General features: G+C 42.2%; 2 protein-coding genes across 2 annotated transcripts in view; one reads left to right on the top strand and one right to left on the bottom strand.

Moving 5' to 3' along the window:
- The window catches only part of LOC133003496 (von Willebrand factor A domain-containing protein 5A-like), a 20,072-nt gene extending 3,159 nt beyond the window's left edge, over nt 1–16,913 (bottom strand). The window contains exons 1-14 of the mRNA XM_061073244.1: nt 16,790–16,913; nt 12,945–13,027; nt 9,010–9,212; nt 8,691–8,913; nt 7,933–8,099; nt 7,728–7,842; nt 6,486–6,661; nt 6,308–6,396; nt 6,060–6,204; nt 5,434–5,513; nt 5,239–5,353; nt 4,701–4,859; nt 4,481–4,584; nt 3,832–4,052 (exon numbers count right to left, since the gene is read on the bottom strand). Coding sequence (XP_060929227.1) covers nt 3,832–4,052; nt 4,481–4,584; nt 4,701–4,859; nt 5,239–5,353; nt 5,434–5,513; nt 6,060–6,204; nt 6,308–6,396; nt 6,486–6,661; nt 7,728–7,842; nt 7,933–8,099; nt 8,691–8,913; nt 9,010–9,212; nt 12,945–12,990 — 1,843 coding nt within the window. The 5' untranslated portion in view covers nt 12,991–13,027; nt 16,790–16,913. The remainder of the gene's footprint in view (nt 1–3,831; nt 4,053–4,480; nt 4,585–4,700; nt 4,860–5,238; nt 5,354–5,433; nt 5,514–6,059; nt 6,205–6,307; nt 6,397–6,485; nt 6,662–7,727; nt 7,843–7,932; nt 8,100–8,690; nt 8,914–9,009; nt 9,213–12,944; nt 13,028–16,789) is intronic.
- On the top strand, nt 16,727–26,263 carry vwa7 (von Willebrand factor A domain containing 7). The gene is made up of 16 exons (XM_061073243.1): nt 16,727–16,948; nt 17,409–17,642; nt 17,901–17,997; nt 18,942–19,076; nt 19,147–19,342; nt 19,931–20,100; nt 20,910–21,022; nt 21,138–21,254; nt 21,474–21,704; nt 22,633–22,765; nt 23,434–23,586; nt 23,714–23,806; nt 23,930–24,222; nt 25,101–25,237; nt 25,467–25,626; nt 25,715–26,263. Exons 1-16 carry the CDS (start codon nt 16,727–16,729, stop codon nt 26,261–26,263), a joined length of 3,033 nt encoding a protein of 1,010 aa, XP_060929226.1.

Below are 26,263 nucleotides of genomic sequence, written 5' to 3'. Positions count from 1 at the left end.
GAACACCTGGTTCAAGCCTCATTAGACTAAGTGGAAGCACAGGCTGTTGGTCCAATTGTGCTCATGAAAACCTGAAATGGAGTATGAAACACCATTGTTGCAGTGAATTTTGAGACAACACAATGGCAGAGGCAAAGAGAATTCGCTCCAAAAATTATAGTGAGCATGAAAAAACACTACTAAAACTAATTGTATCGAACCATCCAGTCATTGAAAGCAAAATCCATACTGCTGCTATTGAACAGAAGAAAAGAAGTGCTTGTACTGCAATTGGCAATGAATTCAATGCAAATGAAGATGTCACCACAAGAACAGTACAACAACTGCAGGTGAATTAATCTTCATTATTAGGCACAAAAATATGTGTTTGTTTCCTGTTGCCTATACCCTGCTTATTTATGGCCTACCCAAATACAATACTCCTGCTGCTTGTAGCATTCACATTGAATGAATATCCTGTTTAAAAGGATAGTAACCTATTTTAAAGGGGCATATGCATGTTAAACATGGTGGTAGAGTAAGATATGTTGCACAAAGGAAAATCCATACCTATATGTGAGGGGGAAAGAAATATAAAATAAAATCATTTCTCCACCATGACCTAAATTATCAGGAGACAAGCTTATTTTTATTATGCCTTATCAGTACCAGTATTTCAGATTTCCCATATTACTATTTTTGTGACATCAAAAAAGAAAACTAATGAATGATATCTGCCTTCATAGGTTCTATGGAAAAACATTAAACTGGGATTAAAAAAAGAGAATGCAGCAAGCAGAAGAGAGCGATTTATTACAGGTGGTGGACCTCCAATAAAGGACACATGTGATGAATTGGGTGACTTGCTGTCTGGTATAATAGAGCACCAGCAACCTCTGGATGGTATACCAGACAATGACCATTTGGACAGTGAACATGGAGAACTGAGCACAAATGGTAAATATACCTTAGGAAGTAAATTGGTTACAGGACCATATTAGTTGATTTGAGTTTGGAACAGTGGTCTTTTTTTCTAATAACTATGCATGAAAAGTTAGCCAGAGAATTTCATGAGCGTAAAATTGAATATTTAAAAGAAGAACATGAAATGAAAATGAGAATTCTAGAGGTTGAACTGGATATGAAATTGGGAGAGAGGGCTATGCTCCAAAAAAGAATTCTGCATACCAGTAGCCATGGTGAATATGAGGAATTGTGAAAAATAAAAATAAATGTATTGTCATTTGGCATGTGAGTGTGAGTCAGTATTAATCATCACAAACTACATTTTAACCAGCCTTGGTTCACTCGTTTAATTTTGCTACATTATTGTAATTTTGTACAGAAACAGTATGCAAGCAAAACTATACCATAATGAATACATTCCATATTTAAATGCTGAAGTGCTGCACTGTGAAAGCAGCTCTGTGTGCAAGTCCTCGCTGGTCAATGGCTGCCTCTGCCACCATGGGCACATCTGCATCATCCTGATCTTCCATTGGCAGATCTGGACAGCCATGCTGCTTCAGGTAGTTGTGCAGCACAGCTGTAGCAATGATCACTTTGCAGCATCTTCTTGGCTTGAAACGAAGCGTATTTGTCACAGTCTGCTCATCTCCTGTCTGCTGGTATTTTTCCACTCCTCTGTCTCTGCTCCACTCTACCTGTTAGCCACGCCCCCTCATCAGGCCAACTCTCCACACCTGTGACAGCCCTGGCTGCATATAAGCCTGCTCCTGTCTCTGCTTCAGTGCCAGATTGTCTTGCGTAAATGCCTGACCTCCAGCATTTCTCTCTCCGGCCTGCTACCTGTTATCTGCCTGCTACCTGCCTGCTACCTGCTCCGGCCTGCTACCTGTTATCTGCCTGCTACCTGCCTGCTACCTGCTCCGGCCTGCTACCTGCTATCTGCCTGCTATCTGCCTGCTATCTGCCTGCTACCTGCTTGCTACCTGCTTGCTACCTGCTCCGGCCTGCTACACAGCTCACCACTGAACCTGTCTGCATCTAGGTAATCCTCCTGCTGTGGACCTTGCCTTCACTCAGCAACACCAGACTCACTCCTTGCCAGATCTCGCTGAAGATCACTGGGAACAAAGACTTTTCACCCTGCCACTGTTAAGAACTGTTTAAGACTGCAGTGAAAAATAAAGTTCATTACCAATTAAGATCTCGTCTGCCTGTGCTGCATTTGGGTCCTCACCATACCCGTGACAGTATTTCGTAAGCACTGGAATCGAGTTTTCCATACTCCAAACATACGCTCGATCATCCCTCTAGTACGGATATGAGCTCTGTTGTACCTTTGCTGCTCAGCTGTTGTGGGATTTAGATGTGGTGTGAATAAATAGTTACTCTGACCATATCCACTATCACCAAGTATTAGTCCACTATGTTGTCCTCTCTCAAATTGTGCACACAATGAAGAGTTGAGAAAAATCCTTGAATCATGGGTTGCACCTTTCCAACAGGCAACAATGAGGGTGTATGCACTCCAAATTAGGAGTGCATACACCCTGAACATTGATTGAAAAACAGTTCTTACGATTCCTGTATTCCTCTGCATCAGGAGTTGATGGACACTTGATGGGAACATGACATCCGTCTATACAGCCAATCACTCCTGGGAAGTGCCCATATTCATAGAATTGCACTTTATAGTTGGCTTGCCCAGCAGCATCAGGGAACTTGATGTAAAGACTCCTCAGTTCACAAATGGCACTGCAGACTTTGTGAACTATTCTACATACAGTTGGTTCACTGACACCACACAAATCACCAGTTTCACGATGAAAGATTCCACATGCCAAGAACCTCAAAGTGATCAGAACATGCAGTTGATTGGACACAGGCCTTCCTCTTTGAGACAGAGAGGAAAGTCTAGGCTCAAGCAAAGTAATTATCTCCAATGCATTTTCCTTGTGCATACGAAAGCGGTCTCGAAAAGTTATTTCATCAAACTGATTCAATGGATCACTCCTATCCAACAGTATTCGTCTGGCTGGCCTTTGTCGTGCATGTTGGTCCTCATTTAGATATTCCAAATAGTCCATGCTCCCAAACAATCCAAGCTCAGTTTCACAAACAGTAGCCTAGCCTACTAAGCGGGACTTAAACCTGCCTCCTTGGCAGATTAGTTTAAGCTTCAATTCAGTCCAATTTAGTCCTGGAGTAGCTCTAATGCTCAATTTTGCAATCGGCTTTGTTTAATCCAGAACAGGCTTAATCCACGACTATTTTAAGCTACGTCTGTGCAAGTGAATTTCAGTTAAGCCAGCTCAAACAGCATTTTAGTCTGGGACTAGGCTTAAGCCTTGTCTCCGAAACCGGCCCAATATGTTAAATTTATTTTTCCTATTCTTATTTATTTCTCTTTAAGTCTCTGTGAAAGAGCCAATGAGCCAAAACATTATGACCACTCACAGATCAAGCAAATGAGTCACAACAACAGCTCATGACAGGGATAAAGCACAAAGTGAGAGAACAGTCAGGTCTTGCAGTCAGTATGTTGGATGCAGGAGAAATAGCCAGGTATCAAAGACCTGAGAGACTGTGGCCTGGACCTTTGTCATGACCAGACGACTGGTTCAAGCTACCTCGACACGCTGAGGCTTGAGGGGGCTGGGTGTGTGGGGGGAGCTAGTCAGCGGTGGTTAGAAACTACCGACAGTGATACAAGGATGGAAAAATCGCGAACCAATGGCAGGGGATGCTCGAGAACAAGTTCAACCTACGTGGGCTCCACCACAGAAGGATGGAGATGTTATGTCAACAGCATAGTAGGCAGAGGTGGTCAAAAAGTCTTGGATCTACAGACTCTTGGTATCGGTTTTTCCTTTGCTATTTGCTTACCAGGTGTTGGAACAGGTCTCCGCACCAGAGGTCCTCTAATAGGCTCGCCGTTGCCTTTGTTGACGGCAATGAAGGCCGTGTAGGAGCTGCTCACTCCTGATTGGACACTGAGCTGCACCATCTTCTCCTTCACTCCTCCGTCTTGCTGTCCTCTGTGTTCTCTCTCCTCTGTCTCTAGGGAGCGGATCAGAGTCCGAGCACTCAACCTGTGGACTGTTAGTCTGCATACAGGAGAGTGAACACAGAGCTAAAACATCTCATGAGGTCTCAATACATCAGATTACTACTCAGTATATATACACATGCCAGTTATATCATTACTGCTACACTTTTAACTAATGAGCTACAAAATGCCAGAGGTGTAAATCAACTTGAGATTTTCTTACTCTAATATTCAGAGTTTGATTTCTATGGTAAGAAAAATAAGCATCTTTATTGATAGAAATGTGTCACTCACTGTGATGAAACAAGTCAAATTCATAGATGAATAATACTATCAACTGTTTTTGTTTGTGTGTCTATCAGTAAATGACATGTAACAGTGCATTTTTCTTGTATTAAAAACAACCCTGTTTTGTACAGCTTGGTGCAATTTCTAATTATTCAAGTTAGTTTATTCTATGTTAATGATTAAACTCAAACGTTGTACCCATTGTCCTCTGGAGGTTTGAGAGGGAAGTGAAGCTGGTTCTGAGAGAGATGACCTGCCAGGCTGTACTTCACGGTCACAGAGCCCTCTGCTGCCTCTGAACTCTGAATTATATCAAGAATTGAATATAAACATGGTGTTTTCACTAATAAACATGAATTAATGAATAATAATATGCTGGGAAGAGAGGTATTTTATTTTAGGAGTGTGCTGCACCCACCTGTCCGGTGAGTTGGGCATAAATCAGTGACCTTTGACCCTGGAAAAGGGCTGTGAGTGGTGGCGAAAGAACAGTCACAGACACTCCTGTTGGCAAATCCCATGTGACTGAGATGTCCACCACAGCTGGCTGCAGAGCAAATCTCAGCGACTGCATCACCTGATGGGGAAAATACAGTTTTCAAAAGTAGGAACAGAAACTGAAGCTGCTTTCAAACATTCACTGAACTCCAGAGATCCTCAAGTTATTCTACGGTTCTGCCAGTCCCCTAGAAAAAGTCTGCAGACAACAGAAAATCCTCTGCAGGATTCACCGCGAGCTATTGGGAGTGTTGATGACGTTTCTGACGTTTGACAGATGCATAAATTAAAGAAAGCACAACATTTAGGATGAAAAAGCAGAGCAATACATAGAAGGATGTCAAGATAGCTTTTGGTGATAAGGATCATGTCCTGACCTTACTGAAGCCATGATTTGTATTGAGTTGTTTCAGCAGTGTGTAACACCACAGTTTTGCCATGTTTAATGTCTTTCTTACTTTAGGTTGCATCCTGTCGGTTCCTGTGATGAACTGAGCGTGACCTCCTCCTTCCTTGGCCAACCCATTGATAAGAGCAGAGCTGGCCCCTTCCCCGATCCCAAAAGAGAAACACCTACAACACAGTAGTTAAGTGTTTAACACAGACAGCATTACAACATGGGACACACTGTGAGCAGGACTCTGTGGTTTCACCTGTGGGAACCTGAATTCTTCTTCACCAGATCAATCACTTCTTTGGTGTTTGACACTTCTCCGTCAGTGAAGACAAAAACCTGGGGAGGAGAGTGTACACAGGAGTTACATACCAGCACACCCAGTAACATGCAGAGTCATCTACGTAGTTCTGTGAGAGCACTGTTAAGATGCCTCTGTAGTAACACAACTGTTTTTAATGGTGGAATCAAATACAATGGTCACAAGTATGAGCGTCATTGTTCAGATTTATATGTACCATTTAAAAAAGACATTGGGAATTCTGTGCTAATGGAATGGTATAGTCTTAAGTTATGTTGATGACATGCATGTTAAACACTATGAAGAAGTGCATTGATTTACTTTAAAATGTATTTATTGATGTATTTCTTCTACTATGTATTAAATCTTTTCTGTATTTATTTGTCTATATGATCATTATTGGAGCGGGTTAAACTGAGTTTACAGACGGATTGGTAATAGCAGTGTGATCATCAGATCTAAAACATCTGTCTTGAGTTTGCCAGTATAGGCTGGAACAAACATAGAAATACAGAAATAGCCTTTTCATTTATACTATTGAAATTGTGTGTATTCATGGCTGTGTGTGTATGTGAGTGAGTTACTTGTCGAGGTTGATTAGAAATGCAGGTCTGGCTTAAAATATTTGAGAGGGGCTTCAGAATCTCTGTTCCTCCCAGATTTGCCTGCATCGATTCGACTTTCTTCAGGGCCTCTTCTAAGGTCTTCTCACTGTACTCCACACTCTTTCTGCGATCGAACATGTGCATGAAAACATGTAAACACACATGCACAAACAAGCATTAACAACAAGGACAGGAGGATACCTGTTGTGTGTTGTTGAGTGACTTACGGGAAGATGTGTTCAAAGCTGGAGCCGAAACTGTAGATGTTGAAGTAGCAGCCCATTGGTAAGCTCTTCAACAGGAGCAGTAGAGTATCCTGAGGGAAGTAGAAATAAGATGGTGAAGGTAACTGTGTGTGAGACACTATGAAAAGTTAAAAAGACAGAGTTTACACTCGCTGAATACCCTGGCACTGGCAATTCGAGTTTCTTGCCGCTTGCCATTACTCATTGGACTACCCATACTCCCAGATCGATCCAGTAGAAGCACAAACTCTCCCTGTGAGGCGAGTGAAGACATCACAGACTGGGGGAACTCAGGGTACAGGCTCAGCATCAGGACTGGGTCGCCCATCAGACTCCCTGAAACATCATTTATTCCAACACGTGTAAGTAAAGGCTCTTATATACTTCTACGTATCCGTTTCTCGGAGAGGTCTCAGCGGGAGACAAAGTGTCTTTTTGATTTTTACTTCTCCGACGACTATCCGTCTAAAAACAATTCCCCGCCAAACCCATAGGTGGCGCAGCGGAAGACGAGCTCAGAGAAGCCTACCCCATTTGGGAAGAAGAAGTCCACGTGTCTCTGTTGACATGTTAGCTTGCGTCCCACACACTGAACCATGGCAACTAACAGATCTAAATAAAGTGACACCCAGCGTGTCAAGATGCTGATGTAATCGTTTCTTAGCGCAGCGGTTCCCCTGTCTTGTTTCCGAACTGTGTTGCTGATTCCACAGCTTGAATCTGCTTGAGGCTACATGTAGCTAGAAGCTACCCGGACCTAGCTCCCCCCCAGCTTCCACACACAGTCAGCAGGGACTCCCGGCACTAACTACTACCCAGTGTTTGCTTCTAACCTGACGGTATTATAGAAACAGTGTCATGATAGAAGTGGAATTAAAGTCATGACGGCGGGTTCTTGCACTGTTACCACCGCAGTTAGCATGGTGGCTAGCCTAGCCTGCTAGCGCCGTTTTGAAAGCTCGTTATAACCGTATGTGACCGTGCACACATGCCCTCAGTGCTCGAACGAGCCACCGTCAGCCGGACAACTCCGCTGGCTTAACACACACGTCACATTAATCGTAGAATCATAGTTGTGTTCGTGTTTGTTGCTACAAGTAAACAGAAAGTTTGATGTCCGGAAATACGGAAATGACGTCATACGGAAATGATGTCGTTCGCGGACCAATCACAGCCAAGAGCGGTCCGTCGGGTCTCCAAAATGAAGACGGATAGTTAGAAAAATCAGACGTGTACGAAAAGCTGTCGGAGGCGCTCGGAGAGGACGTTTCACGACGGATAGGGCGGTCTTATCTGTCCGTAATAGAAATAACGGAGAGGCATAAATTGGCCTTAAGTTGGAAGACGAGGATGATCAACTTTACTAATGTGCAAAACAACAACCTGACTCGTTTTCACTCACCAGGTTGAGCAGAGGCTTGTCCTGCCTCCACCACAGCAGTTGGCTTGTGAGCATCTCTGTAATAAATCAGCAGCTCAACATCTCTGTCAAACAGGTGTCCTGCAGCCAACTTGACCTGCAGTTCACAAAGCACACTCAGTTATATTTGTAGCTCTCAGTGCTGAGGAACAACCACACACAGTGGACATGTGAGCAGTTAACCTACCGTGGCCTGCGTCTGCTCTGTGTTGCCGTACTGGAGAGACTCCAGAGAGCAGCTGGACTCGACTTTGGAGATTGGACGAGAAGACGACACTCGGACAGAAAACGACAGACTGTAGGGAACCAGAGAGGCTGGAACAGAGGTCACCTGCACACCAGCAACTTCACTGCCTTAAGTTAGAAATTATCAAAAAATCATTGCATTACATTTAAGCAAACCCTCAGTAATAGGCACTGGGCAAACTAAAACAAGATGCTGGTGGCTATTCGAGGATGGACATGTATAGGTATTAAAGGGATAGTTCACCGAAAAATCATCTACTCACCACTATGCAGATAGAGAGGAGGGTGAAGGGTTTGAGTCCATTAAACCAAATCCCAAGTTATGTAAAAACACAGAGCCACACACTACACTATATCAGGCCTCTTTTATAGTACTACTGGGGCAGCTGTGGCTGAGGAGGTAGAGAAGGTTGGTGGTTTGATTCCTGGCGCCACTATTGTGCATTCCACTGTGTCCTTATGCAATATACTGAAGCCCAAATTGCATGAAAGGTTTGCCTAAAGAGTTGCTGAGTGCATGACTAGGTGAATGCAACTTATGCTATACAGCGCGTTGGAAAGACTGGAAGCTCTATAAATACAGGCCATTTGCATTAATGCAGACAATCATGTCACATGGAAAATATGACTGCCGCAGTTAATCCAAGGTTTTAGTGTGTTGATGTTTGAAGGGTTCAAAGTGCTGGCTGGGTTTCCTACCCTGAGCTTTGTAACGAGGGTTGAGCACAGCAGGCAGACAAAACCTCAGCCCGTCATCCGCCTGCACAGCCAGCTCAGTGACGTACTCCAGCCTGACGGAGGCGCTCTCTCCTGGAGGCAGACTGCCCACACTCAGAGTGAATATATCTGGACTCTGCTCGCTCTCCTCCAACAGGAAGGCCTGCTGACCGGCGCTCAGCGCATCATCATAATCCTCACGAGCCTGAAGACACAGACACAACACACGTGATCTACACTCACTGTTTTACTGGTTCTTTAGGATCCGACACACTGAGTGAGACATCACTGTCCAGCTCACCTTCTGTTTCTCCTTCACCTCAGCTACAATCTGTGTCTGTCCAATCTGAGCACTGAAGTGACAGACAGCAGCATCTCCAGGCAGAGGGAAGACGAAAACAGCCTCCAGAGGTTTGTCCTCCTTGTTCTCGTAGTTCAGAGTGGAGACCACTGTCGCCACATGGTCCCTCACCTCCAGCTCCACCTCAATGCTCTTCAGGGGAACTGAGCAAGAAACACACGTAAACAGTGAACTTGAACAGAAAACAAAGTTAAGCTTCCTGAATTGCTGAATTCCCTTAAGCATTAAACTGTATATTATACTTTCATGTTTAAAGATTCAAAACGTTTGAAAGCCCTTTTCTGCCACCCTAAAGCCCCAAAACACACACTTGCATTGACCGTTTGTATAAAGTAAACATAAGTTGCGTTTTATGACAGTTGTGTACATCTGATCGATGTATGGAGGGACTTCCACCCAGAAGAAAAACAATTTACATTCTATTCAGCAAGTAAAAGGGTATACTCAAGAATCGACTATTTTTTTACTTACAACTCAGACAGACACAGACTTAAAGACTGTAGAATAGGGGTCAGAGACATATCTGACCACTCAGCTGTTTATTGAACTGTGCATCTGGATAATAAAAAGAAAAACACGCTCTGGCGACTCAATACAAGCATCTTGAATGACAGGACATGCAAGGAATATGTGCAGAATGAACTTAAAGATTATATGGACAATAACAATAATGGAGAAGTATCGCCAAGTGTTTTGTGGGACGCTGCAAAAGCAGTGATCAGACGAAAGCTTATAGCACTGACCTCACACAGAAAAAAGGAAAGATATAAAAAACTGTCTGATTTAGAAGAGAATCTTAAAGTTTTAGAAAGTGAACACATTGAAAGTAAGGAAGCTTATATTCTAGATCAAATAAGAAATGTCAGAAAAGAAATAAACAAACTATGTGAGGAAGAATTAGAGAAAAAAGCCAAATTTGCAAAACAGAGATACTATGAGAATGGACCAAGGGCCCTGAAGCTTCTGGGATGGAGGTTAAGGAAACAACAAGCAGACAGCTCCATATATGAAATAAGGGACCCTGGAACTAAAAAATTATGCCATAAGTTAGAGGATATTGAACATGTTTTTGAAAATTACTATAGAGACTTATATAAGGAACCAAATACAACTAGCCCTCAGGAAATAAGCTCATTTCTGGAGTCAATGGATCTACCCTCAATAGGTGAAGAACAGAATAAAGCCCTGATGGCAGAGATTACAATGGAGGAAATAGGGAAAGCAATCTCTAGGTTAAAAGCAAACAAAGCGCCGGGTACGGACGGCTTCCCAGCCGAGTGGTACAAGGCCTTTAAGGATCAAATAGCACCTATGCTTTCTGATTGCTTTAACTATACACTTAAAAAAGGTGAACCACCAGGTACATGGAGGGAGGCAATCATTTCGGTTATTCCTAAGGAGGGGAAGGACAGAAAAGAATGCAGCTCATATAGACCAATTTCTGTACTCAATATAGACTACAAGTTGTATGCGTCAATATTAGTAAAAAGGTTAGAGCATATAATAGTAGAACTAGTGGATCCAGACCAAACTGGTTTTGTGCGTGAAAGGCAGACACAAGATAATATTAGACGGGTGCTACACGTTATCGATCATGTGAATAAGGGGAATATTGGAGCCACAGTGATTAGCTTAGAAGCGGAAAAAGCGTTCGACTCGGTTCGCTGGAAATATCTGTTGTTGGTGTTGAGAAGATTTGGCTTTAAGGATGATTTTATTAACTGTATTAGAACTCTTTACTCCTCACCAAATGCCAGAATAAAGATTAATGGACACCTCTCCCAGGTTGTCAACTTGGAGAGAGGCTGCCCCCTCAGCCCCGCCCTCTTTGCTTTATTTATTGAGCCCCTGGCGCAGTCAATCAGGGATGAGGAAGTGATAAAAGGAGTCATGATTAGAGGTACACAGCAGAAGATTTGTCTATATGCAGATGATGTATTACTTTTTATTACGACACCAGAGGTCAGCATTCCCAGACTGATGTCTTCGCTTAAAGATTTTGGAGCTCACTCAGGATATAAATTAAACGTGCAAAAAACGCAAACTCTAAGTTATAACTACACCCCTCAGAAAGACATGCTAAATAGATTTGGCTTCAAATGGACCTCATCAGACATAAAGTATCTGGGAATTCAAATACCTAAGGACATTTCAAAAATATATGATAGCAATTATGGCCCCATAAGTAAAAACATCAGGGCAGATATCGACAGGTGGTCCCAACTTCCCTTAGATATGCATAATAGAATAGAAACGATAAAAATGAATGTACTCCCCCGACTCTTGTATCTCTTTCAATCCTTGCCAGCTGAAGTACCACTGCAACAATTTAATGAATGGGATAGGTGGATATCGAGATTCATATGGGGGGGTAGAAGACCAAGAACTTGCAACTTTCTAAAGAAAAAGGGGGTAGATCTTTACCATGTTTAACAGATTATTACAAGGCGGCGCAATTAAGACCACTAGCATGTTGCTGTAACCCAATGTATATAGCAAAATGGAAGGATTTGGAAACCTCACAGCTGGATATACCACTACAATCCATATTAGGTAGCAAAATCTTGTACAAGCAGCATGTTAAAAGTTTAAATCAATGGACCAAAGTCCCTCTTAGAATCTGGTTTAAAGAATGTAGATCACCACTATTTGAAAGACGGTCTAGACTGTTGAGATGGGTCGCTTTTGACCCGGACTTTAAGCCGGCAGGGATTGATGGGAGGTTTAGGTATTGGCATAGAATAGGCATCACTTCTTACTGTTCAATCTCATCAAAGGGAGAACTGGATAGTTTTCAGAAAATTTCAGAGATGTATGGTTTGGAAAAACTGGATTCTTTTAGGTATTTACAAACCAGGACCTACTTCAATAATGTGATTAAATCCAAGGAGAAATGTGATGCTAATTTAATTGACATATTCATTGACATGTATAAAAATATGGACAACAGGAAACTTGTTTCAAAATTATACTCAAGTATTCAATCCAGTAGAAAACACTCAACAGATAAGGTTAGATTAAAATGGGAGAAAGAATCTGGACTTGTCATTTCAGAGGAGGACTGGTCAAATATGTGCTCTGTGCAGTCCACTTCCACCAGCTCGGGTCTTTAGAGGGATTTCTGTTGGCGGAATCTGATGAGATATTTCATAACTCCTAAATTAAAATGTGTACAAACAAGTGAGGCAGGAACGGGTCTATGTTGGAGGAAATGTGGAGAGCAGCTGGCAGATCATTTCCATATATTTTGGAGCTGCCCAGCCATTCAGCCATACTGGCAGGTGGTAACACAAGTAATACGGACTGTTTTTGGAGATGGATTTGACTGTTCCTTTTCTACAGTTTATTTGGGCAATATTGCAGCTCACCAGGTGCAAGACAAATATTTGTTAAAAATACTATTAGCAGCCAGCAAGAAAGCTGTAACACGAAAATGGCTACAGGCTGAACCCCCAACAGAGACTGACTGGATAGATACTGTAACTGATATTCAAAATATGGAGAGAATGTTTTTTTCACTGAATGTACGATTTGACAAATATCTGCAGTATTGGCAAAAATGGATTGTGTTTTTAACCTCACAGGATCATCACTGACCTGTTACTATATGAATTGACATTTATCATCATCAGTGTACCATCTGTAAAAATGTATAGGTGACCAAAAAGTGTTTTTCTTTCTTTTTGTTTGTTTTGTTTCGTTTTATGTATGTATGTTCATTGTATCTTTGTTTCTTTAAAAATAAATTATAAAAAAAAAAAAAGATTCAAAACGTTTGAAAGCCCTTTTCTGCCACCCTAAAGCCCCAAAACACACACTTGCATTGATCGTTTGTATAAAGTAAACATTAGTTGTGTTTTATGACAGCTGTGTACCTGGCTCATTGTTGGTATTAAGTAGACCACAGCAGTTCACCATCATGTCAGTTCAGCGTGTAACACAATCAAGGTAGTTATTCCTGTATAAAAGGAAATGTTGCAAGTGTAATAGACAGAAAACAAGATACAGTTAAGATACAGTGGACAAGAGAGAATCTGAATTATATATATGCATTATATTTCATACAATTATAAAAGTTTTTTTGCTTTTCATTTGGCATGATATGAAATGATTATAAATTATATAACAAGTTGTGCTTTCTGATTGGGGGTCTCTCTCTAAAATTGTAACATCTCCACCTTACTCACCATAGAAGTAGAACTGAATAAAAACTACTGACAACAGCAACCTGTAATTTACATAAGTACTTGTGTATGTAGGCAGACATGATGGAACATTAAAGTGTGTTTTGAGAGTGAGTATGACACTGTCCTGTGTAAAGGTGGCACTGTTCACCTGGTGTATTATACACCTGAAGTACATCATACAGTAGGTTTACTACACTGTACGTATCATCCTGACCTATAAGTACAGTAGACTATAGACCGTCAATAAAGGCTATTGTATTTAACTTGTAAAAACTGTAGCAGGTGCCTACCTTTACAGAGAACTTGTATCTTGTGCAGTCGGTGGCCACAGTAGGAAGTAAAACACGGAAGAATGCTGCTTGAATATAAGCTCTCAAAACAAAGACACGCCCACTGCATACTGTCAGACGGAGTGAACATGTGACGGGTGGAGTTTCACTGTTTCCCTCACTGATCCTTTTCTCAACCTAGATCCCACCCATGTATCCATCTACAAACACACACACACAACACACATACCTACACACACCCGAGTGTTAACGCTCTCCTGGGACTCACACACGCACCAAAATATCACAGAGCAGGCCCTAGAACACATGATAGAGACCTTATTTTGGTTTGTAGACTTCATTCAATCTTATCAGATATCAGTATTTAGGTCAACACTACTGTGGCCCAGAGAAAACAAGCAAAAGGACCAAACACATGCAAATGGTGGAACATCATTGCAACACAGCCAGGTATTCATGACGCAGCCAAATACTTATGACTCAGCCACATTCTCACAAAACATCAAATTGTTTTCAGGGGACACTAAAATGTGTAACATTGCTGGGACACTTAAGTCTGAGCTCTCAGGGCCACCCTACATGACTGACGTGAGCCAACATCAGTGGCTAACAATTTATTTTACATCAAGGATTTCATAAGAGCTCTGAGAAAATATAAAAGTTAATATATGCACCGCAACTACATCTCATTCCAAAGATTGTAACAAATGTGTCCCTACCAGACCAGACCAGGCCGCAAGACTTGTAGAGCACACACAAACACACACACACACACACACACACACACACACACACACACACACACACACACACACACACACACACACACACACACACACACACACACACACACACACACACACACACACAAATACACACACATTGACTTCCATTCACTGTGTGAAGCCTAACCAAAACCTTATCTCTAACCTTAACCATGACAAATTCATGCCTATCCCTAACCTTACCCTGTTTATTTAAAGGGAACTGTAACAGTTTATGATGAAGAACTATTGATAACCATTGATTTACTTAAAACAACACTGTTGTATTGGGTGGTGATGTTTCTCTACTACACACTACACTATTATACATGTGTATGCTCCTTATCAGCTTTCAAAACTGGAGTCTGTTTCCATGGTCCAATGCCTAAGTTGACTGAACTTGACATCATGTCAAAAATCTTCTACATTTTTTACAGCTTCATTTTTAATTTAGAAATAAGGATAGTCTGTGCATTCAATTCTAAGAAGTAAAAAGTGGTGGTTATTACTGTAAACCTGGTGATGGTTACACTGGCCTGTGAGGATTTTCTGCAAGTGAACAGGAAACCTGCAAAAACCTCAACCCCCCACCTTGTTCCAGTTAACTGAAGAGGTTCAGTAAAAAATTGTGAAATCTCTTCCTTTTCTTTCTGGAAATATGTGGGTGGTCTTACATACATCGCACAATGTCTAAATGTTTTTACACGTCTTTCCTGGTTCAGTAGGTGTCCTGGTTCACAACAACTACATCAACAAACCTTCCTTCTTGTGCCTTATTTCTGCTCTGGAAAATTAGATTATCTCTTTAAAAATGTCGTTCAGAAACAACAGAAGACCAAAGCTTAAGAATGCTCCGTTCATTTCACCACATTCAGTCCCACAAAGTTCAACACCGTCCCCTGCGTTGGCTGGCAACTGATTCCCTTCTTTGCGTTGCCATTAAAAGAGTGGGTAACTAGGTAGTGAGGAAGGGGCTGTGGTGTTAGCAGTTGTGAAAAGCAGCAGTGGGTTTTTTGGCGTCATTATAAAAGCAAGAGTGATGGAGACAGAAAGGGCATGGGGGGGTTGGGGTAGGCATGAGTCAAACACCCTGGCTGATAATGTATGCGGCCCTTTTGTGGTAAATCAATGCACCATGCAATAATGGGGGGTAAGGAGGGGCATGAGGGGCTGTAAGGGAGCTATGACGGGACTTCTTCTGTCTCACGGTGTGCCCCCCTCAATGAGAAACACACCCAAGACCGCGCAGTGTCAACCAGACCCTCATGCTTCTTCCATTCTTAACTTGGATGTTATTCTTCTTACTGAGGAGCTGGCTGGAGATGAGACCCCAAGGACGGACAAATGTTGAGATTACATAATTTCAATACACAAACTAGAAAGCTGTGATAGCAGACACAGCTCCTTCTGCTCACAGGTTATATGAATCTACACGTGCGGCATCCTGTGCACTGTAACGGAGACCACTCTGCCAAATGCACATCTGAGCAAGACTAAAGAGAAGGAGTCTGACCAGATGAACTGAGGTGAGAGCGTTTTTTTAATTTGTGTAACTACTTAGATTGTATGTGCAATTTTATGGAAATGCTTGTAGTTGCATTTTTAAATAGAAAACATGATTTAGAAAGTAAAACAATACATGCACACTCTTTATTACATTATTGCAGCATTATGAAAGAGGATTTTTGGTGCAAAAATAAGCTCTAGTTAATTACCCATTTTACTACTTTAGTAATGATGGACAAACTAAGCAACATATGATGCAAAGTTGTTTAATGTGAACCAGCCCACAAGCCCTAAAGATTCTGAAGGTGTTAAAAACCAAAACTTTGTTTAATAATCTGTGTACAAGTATCTAAAACTGTGTCATTCCTGCAGAATGAATGAATTAGTACTTGCACTCTGCCTTTGAATAAGCACACCGATCAATTGTTAGGATTGGCTGACTGGGGGCTGAGGCAGAGAGGAAGGAGCTGTTGTTTAACGGTGCTTTGTTTCGGTGTCTCCCAGCACAGACTGTGGGAACAAAACCAAAGTATTGTATCCGAATAAAGTGGGCAAAGAACAATAGAGGCCTCTGTACAAACATAGTTGACAAAAATGGGAGGAGGTTTTGGGGTGGGGGGATTGTTAAGAAGTGGGTGATGACAGAAAAGGACACATGGATGAGCGGAATAGGCTGTTCAAATTAGCACAAATCTCTTCTGAACAATGGGGGACAGGTCACTTCATATACCACTTAGTAAGAGGGAACTGCCTTTCATGTGACAAAATCATGAATAAGTAAAAGACTTGCATGGAGATGTTGAGTCAATTCAGCTGAATTTCAAATGTGTTTTTGTGTTGCGACTGACTGCAAAGGCCTTTTATTTCATGCAGGTAGGATGTGACCTGCTCAGCCCATCTACACGGCATAATGTCAATGGGCAGAATCTGGGAAAGAGGTGGGAAGCTAATGTGCTGGTTTGTTCTCACTTACCTTCTCCTCTTGGCTTTACCATGCATGGGCTTCCTCCCCAACTTCTGGTCCCGAGTGTTAACGCTGTCCTGGGACTCACACACGCACCAATATATCACAGAGCAGGCCATCCTCAATGTCACCCTGGAGACGCTGAAGGGAAACCCTGCAGAGGAACAGGTGAGCTGTGTCAGGATGGTTACTGCACATTCAGTTTAGAACACATAGAGAAGGCTTCTTTTGTTTTGTAGACTTCATTCAATCATATCAGATACCATTATTGAGGTCATCACCACCGTGGCCAGAGAAAACAAGCAAAAGGACCAAACACATGCAAATGGTGGAAACATCATTGCAACACAGCCAGGTATTCATGACGCAGCCAAATACTTGCGACTCAGCCACATTCTCACAAAACATCAAAGTGTTTCCATGGGACAATAAAACGTGTTGAACATTGCTGGGACACCTTAGTCTGAGCTCTCAGGGCCACCCTACATGACTGAAGTGAGCCAACATCAGTGGCCAACAATTTATTTTACATCAAGGATTTCATAAGAGCTTTGAGAACTATAAAAGTTCATAAATTCACCACAACTACATCTCATTCCAAAGATTGTAACAAATGTGTCCCTCCCAGACCGGACTAGGCCGTGGCTTCTGGAGAGCTTTGGGAGAGGTGGTGAAGTCCAATGCCGCCATGGACTTCCTGAGCTCCACCAGGTCTGACCCGGTGTACCACTTTGATTCAGAGCGCGTGGACAGCGCCACACTGATGTTACGGCAGTTCTGGGCCCAGACTCTGCTCTCAGTGAGGGCCAAACAGTACCAAAGTGCCCGTCACAGCTTGGGCCAGCTATTTCACTCCCTGCAGGTACTAAGCAGCCCCGAAATTAGGATAACAAAACTGTGTATAATGTGCAATGGTAATAAACCGCAACTTATATCATATAGGCTACATTACAATTGTAATGAAACCTGCATTACTTCTGGACATCAGTCAAATGTAACATGTGAAATGTTAAAGACTTGTTTGTTAACAAAGATTGGAAAGGATCAAGATAACTACGAAGGATTTTGTTTAGATATGTGCGTTAAAGGCCTCAAGTCTTTCTAACGTGTGTTATACCAGGACTTCTACAGCCACAGTAACTGGGTGGAGATGGGCCGACACTCCATATACCTCCACCTGCTGCAGCCAGAGGAGCCAGTCATCCCTGTGGCTAAAGGTAACTCATATCTTCACCCCTGTGATTCCACTACGACACACTTCATCACATCAGCAGTGGTTTGCACAATACACTGTTTTGATTTGATGTTTTATGAGACTTTGTGAGTTTTCCTAATGAGCATCGATTGAGGATGTTGTCTGATCTCATGAGCTGTGATTCTCCTTCACAGCTTTCCATGATGCTAAGACATTTTCCCATTAGGTTCAAGGAATAATGTTCAGGAGAGGAGATTATTTTAACTTTCCTATCCCAACCAGGAATTTGTTAAGTAGGCATATAATGATGTCAATCAAAATCAACTTAGATGAGTGCCTCGACAACAGTTATGTTTTATTTTTCATCCGGATGCTTTTTATTAACTTAGTAATAGGCCTAAACTGCTGGTAAATCGAATATCTTCATCAAATTTTTTAAAAGCTTGTTTTAATTGCTACTATGGCCCAAATCTGCAGATCATCAATAATTAAAATGATCCCACCAGAATAACATGACTGTACACAGTTTTATGTATCTCTAAAATCAAAAGTCATCAGCAGTAATGCCATGTCATAATTTAGATATCAAGCCCCTATGGTTTTTAACCATGGCAGGACCCAAATGCAGACAGACAGGCAGGTAGCAGAGATACATGAGTTTAATAAACAAGAAATAAGTCATACAGAACTAGAAGGATGCAGAAAAATCATAATATAAAGAAAGGTAAAATGTTTATGGCCAACAACACCACAGCAAAACTGCAATACGTATAGTTAGTGCTAAAAGTGCTTCGCTCTATAACTTGTCAGATTAACTGCAATGAAATATAATGCATACTGGATCAAATCTTCACTCAGTGAATGTGACATTGAAGAAAAGACATTCCATCCATGGTGGGGTTAAAGGCATCTAACCCCAACCCTGCAGTGAGGAGTTTGAATTAAAGCATACCTTTCGGTCCACAGAGGACATTCCTACCTGTATGGAGTGCTTCAGTGCCACCTGTCGAAACAACTTAATGCCAAGACTGACTAATGCACAGCAGCACTCCCAGTTGCTCACCACTGGCTACTTCAGCACTTTCCCTCCAAAACCTCAAGGTATGATGGCCCAACTCTGAAGTCAAAATCATTTCTGTATCAAGTGTTTAAACGGCTTTTCAATTTCCAGGTAAATGTAGTCATGGAGGAATTCTGGACAGTAGCCGCTTTATGGGGGCTAAAGGCGGCATCAACAAAGACAGCACCTCCCCTCTATTCTCCCCTCACTATTACCTCCATGTGGAAGCTGCTGCTTTGGCGACTGAGGCCACCCTGACTGCACTGAGAGACCTCAGAGACAACGTGGGTGACAAAGCCTTCCTTCGGTAAGATTCAATAACAATAAAAACAATCATCTGAATACTAAAGGTTTCATAATTTGTTGGCCAATCCCTTTCTGAATATATCACGTTACGAATTTCAGCTGCTGAGTATATGAACTTGTAGTGGGAATTTGCATATAACCCCTGGTGAGGAATTAAACAATTACACTGAATGATTGAATCAAGTTTTAAGGTATTGAATACTGGTCGAGATGCAATATTACACAGAGTTCATTGAACACAAACAAAGGTACAGGATACTATTTGGCCAAATAGGGACAGAGTTCTTAAAGCCAAGTTGGGCTCAAGAGACAGACAAATGTCTCTTATGACGAGCGGGCTTTTATACACAAGGTTTGGAACACACAGCTGTCCTCAGTCACACGCCATTGATCTGTGATAACAGTCCTGCACTCTGCTGCACCGGTTTGTAGTACACAAACATTACCTTGGTATCACACTTAAGAAATCATTCCTAGTAGAGCATACTGCTGATTCAGGCTACTTTACCTGAACTCACTGAGCATATTTAGGGCAAACAGTTAGATCCAAAATGGCATTACAGTACTATGTCTTCATATCCCTCACCAGGCTCTTCAGCGTGAAGCAGGCCCCAGCCTTGGTATTTGTTATGGACACCACAGGCAGCATGTTTGAGGAGATCACTGCTGCTCGCCTCCGGGCTCACTCCATCATCCAGAGCCGAGCCAGAAGCCCGGCGCAGACAGGCACCTTCCTACTCGTGCCCTTCCATGACCCAGGTGAAGTATTTGTCAGTCTGAATGGAAAACAGTGGAGCTGGAAACGTCAGTCACAGGATCTGACCTAGCTCTCTTATGTAAAACCCCATTTTAAAGGGGTAGTTCACCAAAAAAAGCTAATTCACTCATGATCTACTCACCAGCTACCCTCTATGCAGATGGAGGGGTGTATGAAGTGTTTGAGTCGACAAAACACTTTGAGGGTTTCAGTGGTAAACCAGCCAAGTCCAATACACTTGAATTAAATGATGACCAATTTTTCCAACAAAAAAAAAAACACCAAAAAACATCAAATGCCTCCGTACTGCTCCTGTGGTGTCAAACTGTCCTTAATATCCAAGAGGCTCCGGAGGAGTATAACAGATAATGGGTCAATTTAAGTTTGTGGGTGAACTATCCCTTTAAGAACTTCCTACCATACAACTGTTATCCATGACTCACATAATGAGGACAGCCCCTCAAAAGTGAAGCCAAAACATCTTGATCAACCCCTAGTGGTTCATTGCAGTGTAGGTAATAAATCTCCTTTGTTGATAAGACATGGACCAAACTAAAAGGTCAAAGTGCGTATCAAATTATTTTTTCTCAATTCTTTCATTGTCATTTGGCAAAATTTTCCCAAAAGGATGAAAAAAATATGATCTTATCCTATTTTACCATCTGTTGCTTTGCAAAAAAAGTCATTGTAAGGCCACTAAATTTTGCATTGATTAATTTAATTAAGCTTTAATACGTTAAAAGGTTAAATTTGACAATTATAAATTTGTTCATGTTTGCTCAAAAACCAATCCACCTAATATTTTCTTCAGCCGTAGGACCGGTGTATGAGACCGATGACCCAAACCAGTTCATGCAGCAAATGGAGAACCTGATGGCGCTGGGAGGAGGAGACGAACCAGAGATGTGTTTCTCTGCCATTCAGGTAACTGTAGAAGCTACTTCTTTTGTCCCAGGAGAAGTGATCAGGTATGAGTGATCACATGGATAGTGAGAGGAGAAAGTTGCCGTAGTAATTTTTTCTTTTTCTGTGTTTACAGCTGGCACTCACTCACAGTCCACCGCTGTCAGAGATCTTTGTATTCACTGATGCTTCCCCTAAAGATGCCCACTTGTTTGATGCGGTGAAGGCACTTGCACTTGAGAAACAGAGCAGGGTGGGTTTTTAAGTCAAATATTATTTCCCTAAAATAAAAGCTACACTATGTTCAGTATTGTACACATCCAGTTGAAATGATTAAGTTTCTTTGAAGGTTTAATGTAACTTGCATCTACTGTGCACTTACTTGCGATATGAAATTGTGCCATCAAGAGGACTGGAAATCAGTCAGGTGGTATTTTAAGCACATTTCTTTTCTGACCGGATATTCCCACAGGTGACATTTCTCTTAACCGAGGATCCCAACCACACACCGGAGGTCAGACGGAGAAGCAGGAGGAGGAGGAGAAAGAGGAGAAAGAGGAGGATTACGCAACCTTTGTCAACCGATCGTTTCTCCCTCTACTCTTCCCTCTCCTCCGTGTCAGGAGGATTGACCATATTCACCTCCAACTCTGACATCCACAGGGTTTCCACCATAGTGGAGGATAACACAGCTGCTGACAAGGTACAGCAGGAAGATCTTTGAATGAGGGTCAACATTAGTTGTACTAAATCAAACAAGTTATGCAAATAAAATGGTCACATGGTAAAGATTAAAGTATGAAAACTAAACACTTCTGACTTAGTTGGGGTCTTGTAATTATCCTTGTCAACAAAAACGACACCTTTCACACCCTGATTGTGATAAATTTGTATTATAGAAATTGTGACTATAGACACGTTAAATGTCTTTAAAGGGCCCATATTGTGTAAAATACATTTTCTGTGCTTTTACTATCCATAATTACTTGAAGTGGGTCAGTAGGGATCCTCAAAGTATGAAAACAGTCACTCCACAGACTTTTAGACTCAGTCCATTCTAAGAAATATGTTATGGAGACGTCACGTTTCGTACTTCCTCGCCCGTATGAGTCATATGGGATCGCAATCGTCTTTCAGCCCCAACCAGTCGGTACCAGTCCAGCCTCCGGAGCCACCACCCCCGCTCCCCGTCACCTCCACCACCACCTTTGGCCGACCATTGACTAAAACTTGAACAAACATGAGGACGGTGTAACTTACCGTTCAGAAACATCCTGTTGTAACCGACTGTGAATATGTAGTTGGTCTTCTATAGCTGCAAACATAACAATGTGACTTTCAGATGTGTTTACCAGAGAGAGTCAATGCGCCAGAATGAGACCGGTGATAGGTCTGGTCACTCAAAGTGCAGTCAGCCAATCAGAGGAGGGGCTCATGAGACAGGCGTACACAGCCTGTTCTGTCTGTAGCTCCAGAGAATGTTTTTTTACTTTAAACCCCTGATATATCATCTTAGGGGTACTAATACCTCAAATTAAATCCCAGGAAGATTTAAAATATGGGCCCTTTAAGGTGGAAACAAATTTTTCTCATTCAGATTTATACAGCACATCTGCATCCTTTCTCCTCAGGTGACCCTGCTCCATGTGGAGAGTGACCAGGAGCTGATGTCCGCTCATTCCTTCAGAGTTGATAGTTCATTGAAGAATGTTACCATACATATCATTGGCGTCCTGCTTGAGTGTATCCTAACCAATCCTTCAGGTAAATGTTACACAGTTACAGTCTGCAAAATCTAGAAGCAATATATAGACACATAATGCCTCCGTCCACTGGCTGAGGCATTATGTTGTTAAATGTCTGTCCGTCCCATTCTTATGAACACGATATCTCAAGAACTATTTTTATAACATGTCTTCAAATGTGGTAGAACTATTCACTTGGACTCACCAACAAACTGATTTGCTGGTCAATGGTCGATGGTCAAGGTTGCTGTGACCTTAGAGAACTAATGTTTGGACCTAAAAACCACAACAGCTCAGGAATATTTTGAGGGAATTTCTTCAAATTTGGTTTGAGGATGAACTGATCAGAATGTAAATGTCGTGTTCACCTTCGTGAACACGTTATCTGATGAATGACTTGAGAGAAAAATGTCATCACATTTAGCACAAATATTCACTTAGATGCACTCACCAACTGAACAGATTTGGGCAGTCAAAGGTTAAGGTCACAGTGACCTCAAATTAAGTTATATAGACTGAAACTGCACTGGTTGGTGGAGGTCAATTTATGTTATAGTTTTTATTATAGGACCTACTTTCTGTGAACTGCACTTTGTACTTGCTTAGAATAAATATTCTACAACCCAGACCTGTCTTTGCATGTGACAATAAAAAAATGCTGTTGTTCCTGATTGTACTCCTTGTCAGGCCAAAGCCAGTCTCTATTGAGTGAAAAAGGTTCCCTGGCAGACTTGGAGCACTTTCAGGGTCTGTACCGCATCAGCCTACTTTTTCCCATACAACAAGGCAAGTGGAAAGTCCACGCCAAGAGTGACGAACACCTCACATTCAACGTGATAGGTAAAGAAAAAACTATTTAGACATTCATGAAATCCATGAAATCCATTAATAGATTACTTCCAGTACGTTAGATACTATACAACTGAATGTAAGACATTTTTTTTTTGCTTTTGATCTGCATCTCCAGGTGACAGCCGTGTAGATTTCCTGTATTACTTTGCCACTGTAACCAATGAGACACACCCAGGTCTGGCCAGAGTGGAGGGTAGTCCAGTAGCAGGTAATTATAATTGTGATGATAGTTTTCTCAAATAATAAGTGACGTATGAGTCACAGCGCACAGTAATAACTGTGCCCAGGAATGTGGCTGCCCTTTAGTAAACCTGCTTTGTACTTTTCCTAGGTGTCCCTGCCTTTCTGGTGCTGGCTGTTACAGGCCTGGCTCCAGAAGAGGACGCGTCTTTCAGTCATGTGACACTGTTGGGAGCCCAAGGGGACACCCTGTATCAGATGAAGCTGAACTCCTCCTCTTCCTCCTCTCTCTCGTCATCCTTCTCTGTGGACGAGATGGTGGGATATGTGGAGTCTGTTCCAAGAGTTCCCTTCTGTGTTCGACTCACAGGCCGAGACAGAAGAGGAGACAAGCTGGAGAGGGTTTCCACTGAGATGGTGCAGCCCACTCATGTTCAGATACAGGTACTATAGGTGCTAAAGTATTGTGATGTCAGACATTATTTAAGTATCTAATAATAAATGTAACAAGGAGCTCAGTACACTTACTCGGTTTTTAAAAAACTAGTGCAGAGCCTGTTCTAACGCTGCCTGTATGGAATGGCCTGTTCTCTTGTTCTGTGTTCATGCTCTGGAGCTACTTCCGAATTCGTCCTTGTCATTAGTCAGTGAAATTAGCAAATCTACCTGGTTTATCTGCAGTGAAGATTTTATATTCAATGTTTTTCATGAAATGAATCTATATTTGCTTAGTTACTGTTAACACGTGTGGTTTATTTGTAAGGAATGATTTAATTTGTGGATTTAGCACATTAGATGTCATTATTTTAGAGTCTGTTAATCATCAATGCAATCTTACAGAAAAAAAGGGATGTTGTGCTTTTACTTTTGTAAAAACTGAAGTTGCTTAAGAGGAAGTGAATCTCTGGATGTTGTTGTCATAACAGACAACTCCTGTGAATGTCTGTGTCAGCCTGATATGGTAAAACATATTTATTTGATTATAAAAATGATCTATCCATCACGATATAATATTGGTCACAGGCTGCCAGTCGCTGACCACTCCTACCTGAGAATTTAGAAGAAGACAAGTTCCATTTGGTCCTCAGACTGAAGCCACACTGCCCCGCCCCTGTACTGCTACAGAGCGCTGGTCATTAACAATACACCTGCAAAGTGTGAAGCCGACAAGATGAACGGTCGCACTCCACGTATGCAGTTTCCCTTCATCCTATGGAGCTTTTAACAGTCCTTTAGATATTTTGTTTTTGTTCTGTGGTCTGTAACCTTCCCTTAACCAACTTTCCATACAACTCTGTACCTTTTCACCAATACCTTATCAGGTTTTGTCTGTCCCTCGCCTGGTACCCGGCCACAGCACAATGGTGGACTTTGACATCCTAAACCGCGGCCCGGCCCGACTCTTCAGTCTGAGCATGGATGACGACTGTGGATATCTTCATAAGAGAGGACCTCACAGGTAGGACAAAAATCTACAGCCAGCCAGGTCCCTCTGAGAATTGCCTTTGAGGGTTTCCTTTACGTAAAGTAAGAAAGTAAAATAGTTTTCATTAAATGTAATATGGTATGCTTTATTAGAATCATTATTACCACCATTATCATATGTGTACTGAATGAAATAAATAAAGCCTATTATATATAAGGGAAATTCTTTCTTATATAATTACTTTTGAGTTTTTGTTTGTCAGGTTCCATGTTGAGGAACAAGGGTCTTTCCACGATCAGGTGAACCTCCACACTCCTGCCACAGCTCAGGCAGGAGCCACTGTCACACTCACCCTCACTGTGCGGGCTTTCGACTCCGCAGACTCAAATTACGCCGTCACTTACTTAACTGTTGTTCCCCCGGTGAGCATTAACTGAAAAACTAAGAGGATATTGTCCACTTTTGTGATCTCACTGATCATCACTCTGACACTCTCTGTTTCTCCTGTAGGATCCTGACACGTTCCCACCATCCTGCTCCATTGCAGGAGGGCAGTCCACCTGTCCTTCCATTTGCAATGAGTCCAGCTGGAGTGTATCTCTGGTTGTGTCAGACAGAGGGCGCTCTGGCCTTGCTGCCCTCCAACTACAGAGGGGTGAAGGCATTCTGACTTTATTCCTTAGCCCTCCAACCACAGAGGACAGTATGGGAGATGCCCAGCTTGACCCCGACCGGCAGCAGTCACTCAGGGGTCAGACAACCAGCGGAGACAACCACTACAAAGCCAGATTGGAGACGGGAGACTCCCCTTTGAATGTGTCTGAATGGGTCCAGGGTTCCTCTCAGCCACTGTGGGCGATGTACACGTCCAGCTGCTGCTCTGCTCAGGCAGAGCTGCTGGTGTGGGATACTGCCGGAAACATGAAGCGTTGCAACCTAATGCCTGATCAACAGAGGCAGCAGAGAGACAGGAGCACAGAAACCAGTGGAACTGGGCGGATAACACTGCCAGACGTCTATTTCCTGCTCTTCGTCCTGCTGTGGTCTCCATTGCTGTAG

This window comes from Limanda limanda, chromosome 6 (assembly GCF_963576545.1).
Source record: "Limanda limanda chromosome 6, fLimLim1.1, whole genome shotgun sequence".
NCBI lineage: Eukaryota > Metazoa > Chordata > Actinopteri > Pleuronectiformes > Pleuronectidae > Limanda > Limanda limanda.
This window is presented reverse-complemented; position numbering and strand designations above follow the sequence as displayed.

Coding starts and splice junctions, on each gene's coding strand:
- vwa7 (XM_061073243.1), top strand. CDS start 16,727: ATGTCAATGGGCAGAATCTGGGAAAGAGGTGGGAAGCTAATGTGCTGG. Junction 17,643..17,900: donor AGCTATTTCACTCCCTGCAG/GTACTAAGCAGC, acceptor GTGTTATACCAG/GACTTCTACAGCCACAGTAA. Junction 19,343..19,930: donor GGTGACAAAGCCTTCCTTCG/GTAAGATTCAAT, acceptor ATCCCTCACCAG/GCTCTTCAGCGTGAAGCAGG.